At 40.4% G+C, this 9,074-nt stretch overlaps 2 protein-coding genes across 2 annotated transcripts; one reads left to right on the top strand and one right to left on the bottom strand.

Annotated features, from left to right (window-relative positions):
• Positions 1 to 674: 674 nt before the first annotated feature.
• Positions 675 to 4,400, top strand: LOC112460664 (retinal homeobox protein Rx2). Its single transcript, XM_025025459.1, has 4 exons — positions 675 to 2,245; positions 2,465 to 2,543; positions 2,802 to 3,025; positions 3,439 to 4,400. The coding sequence occupies exons 1-4, from the start codon at positions 1,816 to 1,818 to the stop codon at positions 4,068 to 4,070; spliced, it is 1,365 nt and encodes a 454-aa protein (XP_024881227.1). The 5' UTR covers positions 675 to 1,815; the 3' UTR covers positions 4,071 to 4,400.
• Positions 4,401 to 5,449: 1,049 nt separating this feature from the next.
• Positions 5,450 to 8,682, bottom strand: LOC112460663 (transcription termination factor 5, mitochondrial). The gene is made up of 6 exons (XM_025025458.1): positions 8,293 to 8,682; positions 7,770 to 7,903; positions 7,381 to 7,693; positions 6,744 to 7,165; positions 6,417 to 6,626; positions 5,450 to 6,211 (listed from the first exon to the last, which is right to left on the bottom strand). Exons 1-6 carry the CDS (start codon positions 8,473 to 8,475, stop codon positions 5,896 to 5,898), a joined length of 1,578 nt encoding a protein of 525 aa, XP_024881226.1. The 5' UTR covers positions 8,476 to 8,682; the 3' UTR covers positions 5,450 to 5,895.
• Positions 8,683 to 9,074: the final 392 nt, after the last annotated feature.

Genomic DNA, 9,074 nt, shown 5'->3' with positions numbered 1-9,074 from the left:
AAAAGGTGAAGAGGAACACGAGGACGGAAGAGTTGTCAATTGTTGCACGTGTCTCGAATGTTTCTCATCTCGATGATGGTAATTCATATTTGTATGTTCAATCGGAAAGGAGAGTGTTCGTCTCGCAAAGATTTTGATGACGGCACGCTAATCGACGGGAGATTTACACGTACTATACACGTCGCTGTGCTGCACCTGAAAAGTTTGAGCGATTAGAAAGATGATACAAGGAAAAGAAGAGGAACGTCGGAATTCACGATGGATTAAAGGTAAGAAAATAAGCTGTTAATCATACGCTTCTTTAAACGTCACGTAGGTTGCTTTATCGTGTACTGCAAATGGAAGAAAAGAGGGATTAGTTGCTGTTAACGCGAATTTCTTCAATTCTAAATTGTTCGGATTTTCTAAACATTATCCAAGGAATTTTTTTCCATATCTTAATATTTCTCGAGTCCGTCTCACGTATTACCTAGGCTCTAAACGCAATGCGGAGACTGGGTGAAACTCGTCTACTTCCCACGAAACGAGAGCGACTCCCTTATTTCTATTCCCACGAACGCCTAGCGTGTAACCCTCGCACGGATGCTCGTACCCCGTGTCATTTCCACCCCCGTCCGCGCACCACCGATTTCGAGGCCCGGTTTTTGGCCGCAGGTTCACCGGGGGGGGGGGGGGGGAGAGATAATGGAGAAAGGAGGGGGGGAGACGAGTCGCCCACTGACCACGGGGGCCCGCGGAAACAGTGGAGCGAGGAGAACGATGGCGCTGGACCATGAGAGGCAGCATCACCGCGCCCGCATGAAGCAGGATTGGCCGGGGCCCCGGGTATGGGGGCGGTCTGGGCCGGCGTGACGCGGAAAATATAAGCCTGTGTGAGTGGCGGCTGATTAGCCAGAGGCTCGGGACGTGGAGTAGTGGCGAGAGTGTCCCGATAGAGAGAAGAGAGGACGGACGTTCCTCTCGTTTTCGAGGGAGACGTCGATCGTCGGGTTATTCGGTCCAGTTCTTCCAAGGTCCGCCGCGAATAATCGGCCGGCGCATCGCGCGAGTTAACGCCGCTTAAAACTAATCAAAATTAATCATAACCCAGGCAACAATTGATCGCAATTGCCGCGCGCGCTCCATTACGGGCAATCGGGCAATCGGGCGACGCGCCGATCCTCTTCCCTTTTTTTTTCTACCGACGGGAAGCGGAAAGAATCTCGGAAGAGCCTCGCGATGATCTAAGTATGCCAAGGTGTGAGACGGCCGATCTCGTTGGCTCTCGGATTTCAATTTAACCGTGTTGGTCACTCGACACTCCCGAAGATGGTGAAATTGACGGAGGAGATCCGAAAAGGGAAACTTCACGTTGAAGAGATAAGCAGAAGTGATTTGTGACATCCCTCACGAATTGGAGGGATTGGATTTGTGACAGCCGGCACGTTGGACCAAGTCGATTAAGATTCGGAAATCGAAAGTCGAGGTTTCGCAAGCTTGGTGATTGCGCACAATCCGACTTTTTTTAACCGAACCGAACAACGGTGCGAGCTGGACGTGGGATGGAAACGCGGAATGAGAGTAAAAACTCTAATGCGAGAAAAGAGAGCTAACAAATAATTGATGATCAGTCGAATCCGACATCCTAGAAACTTCCTCGTTTCTCGTCTTTGGAGTCGGTAGTAACATATCTCTTTGAGATCAAGAAAGATATACTTCGTAGAAAAAACGTCGAAATTTTACGCTTTGAAGTACGCGGACTATCGTCCGATCCTTCGAGAGAGTTTGTCGGTTTAGAGGTCTCCCGTTTAAGGGAAGAAATTATTATCAAAGAAGATGGACGGTGCACCCTCGTGGGACGATCCGATCTTCTCGGACTTTGGGACGCGCGGCGGGACCACCGGAGCCCACAGTATCCAGGTGATGCTGAGCTTGCACGGTGGTGGCGGTCATCACGGAAGCGGCGACCTGATGCCGACCGGCGGCGGTCAGCTCCACAAGCTCGACTCGTCCAACAGCCCGTCGCCGCATCATCAGGCCGCGTCGCAGCATCAGCATCACCTGCAGCAGCAACAGCAGCAGCAGAAAGAGCTAAAGGAGCTCGAGTTGTCCGGCATGTACGCGCCGCTGCCGCCGCAGACCCAGGACGTCACCACCTCGACGTCCACCAGCGTCACGCCGACCTCGACGAGTCTTCAGCAGAGTTTGCAGCTTGGCAACGCGCTCAAGAGGAAGCCGGACGATCCGATCAATGCGCTCGCGCCAGGTAATCGATGCTCGATTCGGTTATCTTCTCCGTCTTCTTCTCATCAATCATGAAGCGTGTCCCCTTCGAGACACGACCCTATGCTTATCTTTCTTCTTATTTCCGCTTTCTACAGAAACTGTTGTAGCGCTCCCTCTGTTGTCCTCCTGACTCAGTTCCCTGATCTCATATCTAAACTTTTCAAACTTTTCGATTGACAAACAAATATTAACTTTGCAGTCAGCAGCGAGGCGCAGCCAGCCAAGAAGGACTCGAAAAAGAAGACTGACAACAATAATATCAAGAAGAAAAAGACAAGGTACTTGCATGTGATGAAACTATGTGATTCATCTTATATTTAAATATCCTCTCAAGCATTTCATTTTATAAAATAAAAATCTCTTAAATTTATCATTAAAATCTCTTAAATCTATTAAAATATCAATACATCTTTAATTTACATTTATATTATAGACATTAAATCTAAGTCTCTTTTTCCGGTTTATTTGTAACTAATGTTTATTTATATCTAAATATATGAAATTTTCGATTTTTATATTTGATCTCTTTGTTTCAGAACAACTTTCACGGCTTATCAGCTGGAGGAATTGGAAAGAGCCTTCGAACGAGCCCCTTATCCGGATGTCTTCGCGCGCGACGAACTTGCGCTGAAGCTCGCGCTATCAGAGACTCGCGTGCAGGTGTGGTTTCAGAATCGTCGTGCAAAGTGGCGAAAGAAAGAACCACCGCGCAAGACCGCCGGTTACATGGCCGCAGGTTCCGCCAGCCCCGGTCTGTCAGGTAAAATTTTGCATTTTTGTGTGCAAAACCTGCGTGACAGAATCTTTTCAAAGAAAAAGAGCAGAGAGATGTTAATAAATAAACCAATATATAAAGGAATATAAGATTTCTCGAAGTATCAACATAATAATTAATAAGATCAAAATACGATTTAAATTTAAAATGTCTTAAAATTATATACATATATTCTTCCAATGTATTGTATTATTTTTCTATATATACTGCACGTGTAGAAAAAATATATTTCTATAGATATGAAACTATATTTTACATTCTATCCAACGCAACACTCGCGCACGATAAATTATTACAAAATTATATATTCTATATATTACGTCCCTTGAACTCTACAGCTGATTTGTATAGATTCTGTTTTCTCTTTCCATTTATCAGAACGTTTCCTATGTTTTCAGGCTCTTTCACGTCGCTCAACAACACCCTGAACCCGTTCGCGTCGCCGACGACGGCGACGACGCCGTCGGACGCCTGGGCATACTCGCCGGCGGCTTACGACCTGGCGCCGCACCTGAATCTACTGAACCCGTCCAATTCGCCGTACTCGGCGGCCGCGGGCTTCGCCAACAACGGCAGCGTCTCGTACTCGTCGTACGCGAGCATGCTGCCGACGCAGCACGACGCCGCGTTGTTCACCACGCCGGCCGCCGCCGGCAACACCATGCGCGTCCATCAGGACTACATGAATCCCGGTGGCGGCAGCAGCCCGCCGCCGTCCGGCGGGCCCCTCACCCGCGCCGACTATCAGACCATGGTGACGACGCACTCGCCGCCCACCCACCTCGGCAACTCCATGTCCGAGGACGAGCACGGCGGCTGCCTCGCGGACAAGTACGCGCACGACCAAGCCGCAGCCGATTACGGCCAGCAACAACAGCAGCAGCAACAGCCGCCGCCGCCGAACGATCAGAAGCAGGACTACGGCATGCACTCGCCGCAGGCGCGCCAGGCCATGAAGGATCAGGTCATGGTCAAGAGCGAGCCCGGCAGCCAGCCGAGCTACGTCCAGCTGCCTCCTTTTCTGAACTGACTCGCGGCCTCCTCCGCTCTAGATCTCTTCTAGGCGACTTTTGAGATCTGTCCGCGATTTTTCGCGACGAGCGCGAGGAGTATTTAGATCCTGGACTTGAAATTTCGATCGCGTAACTTCGACCGAGCTCTCGCACCGACGCTACTTACATTCGGTAATTCTCGATGGCGAACGAGCAGAATTCGACTCTATTAACCCGAGAACGGGCGCCTTTTTTTTTGCATGAACGGTCACCTGGGGCTTTCACATCCCAATTAAATTGTTATTAATTACATATTGCATACTTTGGATTGTTCTATAATTTTTCAGTATTTGAGAACAATATGTATATAGATTTACTCAACATTTTCCGAAAAAAGTAAAGCGGAACCAAAGAAATATTTAAAAAAAATGAAAGAAGTACATTAAAATTATTATGCCTTTTTTCGACACTAGAGTGTTAAATAGCCCCACCGCTCATTCTCGGATTAATGATGTTATAAGAATTCAGAGATTGGAATAAATTTTTTTGAAAAATTTAAATCGTGAGCACCGGTGAGATCTTGATCGGTGTGCGGCATTCCGATTTTATTCGAAAGGATAATAATAAGTCCTAGGCTCTCGAGCTCGAAAATATTCGCGTTGCGACAGCCGCGATGTTTCTGTACTTGTTGCTTGAGTGATCGCGAGTGACGCGTCGCTTTACGCGTGAGAGTGATTTCGAGCCAAATTCCGATTAACTTAATCGGCAATTAACTTAACAAATAGTATTTTGTTACCACGAATAGAATTATTAATTTTTTATTGTTTTGACGTAAAAAGAAAAATTAGGGATTAGAGACAACAAATTATATATATATTTAATTATATAATTGAAAACTTTACTATCAGATTAGATTAATTCCGATTAAATTAATCGGAGCTTAGCCTGAGTCGCCCAAAGTCGATTGAGCATCTATGTGCGAGAGATAATGCCGAAGAAAAAAAAGGATGTAAAAATATATCCTGAGGATATAAAATATTTTATTTAACGAAAGGAAAGGGAATATATATATATTTATATAAGGATTCTATTTTCGCCGCTCTAATAACTTCATGTCTCGATCCGCGCGATTAACGCGTGATTGAAAACAGATTTGCCTGGAAAATGAAGGAAAACTAAAACGAAGAATTAAGACACTTGGAGTGACATCTCGCGATGACTATACTTCATTCGCATCCGAAAACGCTTCTTGGTTGATAAGGATAAAAAATATGAAAATAATTCTTATGTTATGCTATTAATAATTACCCCATTTCGGAAAAATATGAATTTTTCTGAATCTAATGAGAGAGAGAGAGAGAGAGAGAGAGAGAGAAAGAGAGAATGAACCAAATATATGATTAGATTTGTAATATAATCGAGACAACTTTCCGTGCCTTGAATAATTAATGCCTTATGCGCAGTGCCTTTGCGTTAGAAGAGAGTAATCGAAATAATCTCGCTTTATATATCTTGCAATATTCAGTTTCTGTATAAAAATAATTTGTAATAAATGAAGAACGACGCAAAATTGATATAATCTCATCTCCGCACCGCAGTATTTGAATTTTATGCGCAAAGTACGCGAAGATAATTTGTAAAAAAAAAAAAACGAGAATCAACGAACTCGATAGGTATTCTTCGCTTGATCTTCCATTTCGTAGCTTTTGGTTGAAACATATTACTGTATTTTTTCATCCCACTTTTACATACGTTGTATAAGTTATAAATATGCAAACTTTGTTTTCTATAACGTGACTTGCTGTAAGATATTCTATACAAGTAAAAACGTTTATGTACAATATGTACATTATGTATGTTGTTTCAACTGTTTACATTACACATATTGTTACTGTGTACATTGTCTACATCATTATGATCAATATCATCATTATCTTCTATTCTCAGATTATTTTTCACAATATTCACATTACTATCAGATTTCTTCACGGAATTTTGTTTTTCCGAAGATTGTTGCTTCGCGATCTGCTCATTGCTCCACACACCATCGCCTGTGAAATGATTATTTTTCTCTAGCATATACAGGCACAATGCGAGATACTGGCTATTAGTAAACGAGTACTCCGTACTCTGAGAATACTGTCGTTTCAAGTCAGCCAGTACTTTTTTCACTCTGGATCTGAAAAGAAACAGGAGATTTGATCAGTCATCTCTATTCTAATACTACAGTATAACAAAATAAATAAAATAAAATAAAAAAAGCTCGAAGATTGACAAAACCAAAAATAGGAAAACAGAATTCATAATTTATACTATTACTCTCTTTGTTGAATATTCTAAATTATGTCTAATTTAAATAATAATTCTATTATTAAGTAGATTACTGTTTATAAAGTACGATGTGTATATTCGGGCGTATCTCGTTTATCGTAAAATGCTTCTTTAGATATTTTAACATCTGCACGATATCAACAAACGTAGCCGTTTTCCAATGTTGATGTCTCATTAGCAAATCGACCTCGTCCACTCCCAATTCCTTTATTAACACATGTCTTAAATTATGTTTGGCTGAAACTATGCCGGCTTGTATAGATCTAAAAAAATAAAATTAAAAAAATATACATATATACAATAATATTAAAATATATGAAACCACATAGAGAGTCCTTCAATGTCCCACTATATTTGCAAAATATTTTACAAACTCTTACTTGTCCACTGCTGCTGCTGTAGACAGGAACGATTGTGGATGAGCCCATTTTAAAGAATCCATTATGTCAATATAGTCCACACGATACTTTGTTTTCTCTATTTGGCATATAAGTTGCAACATTCGCGGATGCTTGTACCACATGTTCAGGTCTGGGTGACGTTTTAAAATCTCTATTCGCTTGTGGAAGGCTTCATTACTTATCAAAAAAACTTTCATATAATTTTTTACGTATTTATCCGGTATTTCATACTGTTGAAACAACATCAACAATCGTTTAATATTATCCACATCTTGTAAAAGTATATAGGGGTATTTTCTCAAGAATGTTACAACTGGGATGTCTAAGATGTCCGTAAAACTATTCAACAGCGACCTGATGTTATCGGCGGAAGCGACGATGACCGAGGGATCCTTTCTTATCTGTTTGAACAATAAACTTATGTAAATATATTTTATAAAATCAGCAAAAACTTAGAAATACTAAGACTCGATTAAGATTAGAAATTCAAATCGAAGAAATAATTCAAAGCAGACTTGAGAAATTGAACGAAAATTCGCTTTCAACTCCTTTAAACTGATCAGGAAAATTTTCATAAAGAAATTCACATAAATTTTAATATTAAAGCTGTATTTACCATTTCGTCGTCATAATGAAGATCAAGCCTGAGTACTTTCAGCGTCTCCGCAATCATGCTTATGCTCTTTATTTTCATATAACTGTGCAATAATATTTTATCGTCCAAATATGGCAGATTGAATACCCGAGTTTTGCAATACAGTAGACACTTTTGATAGTATTGCCGGAGTGTCAATTCCTCACTCAATTCCAACTGAGAAATATCTTTAGGAACTTTACCACCGAATATATTTGCAGCAATGTTTTGCTTGGCTGGTATATCAGTCTTCTCTTTGAACTTGGACACTTTTGTGTTCAAATGATAGACTGTTCTGGAATTTTAAAAATTATTGAAAGAAACTTATTCGTTTTACAGAACATAAATAATTCTGTCGATTGTATACTTACTTGTTTAGTAGATGCGTATTTATAACTGGCACTCCTACATCTTTGAGTACATTAATTCTATGCTCTAACTTATAGTCAAGCAGTTTCAGACAATAGTGGAGCTTTTCCAGAGATTCCACATTGACATTATATTTCTGGAGTAAATAAATAAAAATATTGTATATTGTAAAAAAAAAAAAAAGATTACATCATTCATTTCAGAAAAGATTGTATTTTAACTAAAGACTGCGTAAAAAGTAGAAAAAAAACTAAAAATTTAGAAAAGTAGAGAGAGAGAGAGAGAGAGATTCTAAAAGGGAAATTTTTGAAAATATATTTCTTCAAAAATGAGTGAGTCTATAACGAGTCAGGTAAACAGTTCCAACTAATTACAGCGTTAGTTAGCAATTCTTTGTTGATCCCTCGATTCTATTAAATTATATCACAAATAATGTAAAAAATATCAAGTCATTTGGTCATCCATATATTATACTTGACTTAGGGAAAAAACAGATTGTATTTAAAATTATATTTGTATACCCACCTGAAATATCTGACAATTTTTTAATACTCGATGACAGGGAATATCAATGGTACTTTTCTTCATATCGAGAAATTTGTCCACTTCGGTCGAAGTTAAACCCAGGTTCATCATGAGAATCTTTCGAAACTCATTCCTTTTTGAAATGTATGACATTCTGAGTAAACTTCTATTACTGAATCTCATGATTAGAAAAAATATTGTATTGATTTATGCGATATATTTTCCCAAATTTGACTTAATAAATTTTCTTTTAATTCACAGCAATCACGTGTATTCGAGTCGAGATATTTTATTATTCGACGGTGCTGTAAACGATCATAAAAATATTTGTTAGGTTAAGACGGTTTCCGACCGCTAATCAAACCTAACCTAACTAATTTATTCCGAAACAGCTGTAACATAGGGCGCGTTGTTCAGCAGAACAAACGTGATTGGCTACTTTGCAACTGTGTTATAAAATTCCTGAATATGATTGGCGTATACTCTTATGCAGAATCTACAATGGCTGCGTTCAGCAGACACAACTGTTGAGTTCGTCTTATCAACACTCTGCGTTGATTGGTTGGTTCTAAAAGTAAGAGCCAATCACGTTCGACTGCTACTGAGCGTCTTGGTCTGCTGAACGCGCCTAATTTAAAGATTTTATATCTTTTTGCTTCCTCATAGAGAAAGCTTTGTGATGGTAAAAAAAATTTTTTTCGAGATTACCTATTGACGAGCTTTATCCCGTCAGGGATAAGGCGTGCGAATTAGACACTTAACTGTTATAGTTTGGATATGTC

The sequence above is a fragment of the Temnothorax curvispinosus genome, unplaced genomic scaffold (genome assembly GCF_003070985.1).
Source record: "Temnothorax curvispinosus isolate PA1 unplaced genomic scaffold, ASM307098v1 QBEX01010700.1, whole genome shotgun sequence".
NCBI lineage: Eukaryota > Metazoa > Arthropoda > Insecta > Hymenoptera > Formicidae > Temnothorax > Temnothorax curvispinosus.
Note: the sequence above shows the minus strand (reverse complement) of the source record. Positions and strands in the feature narration are given on the sequence as shown.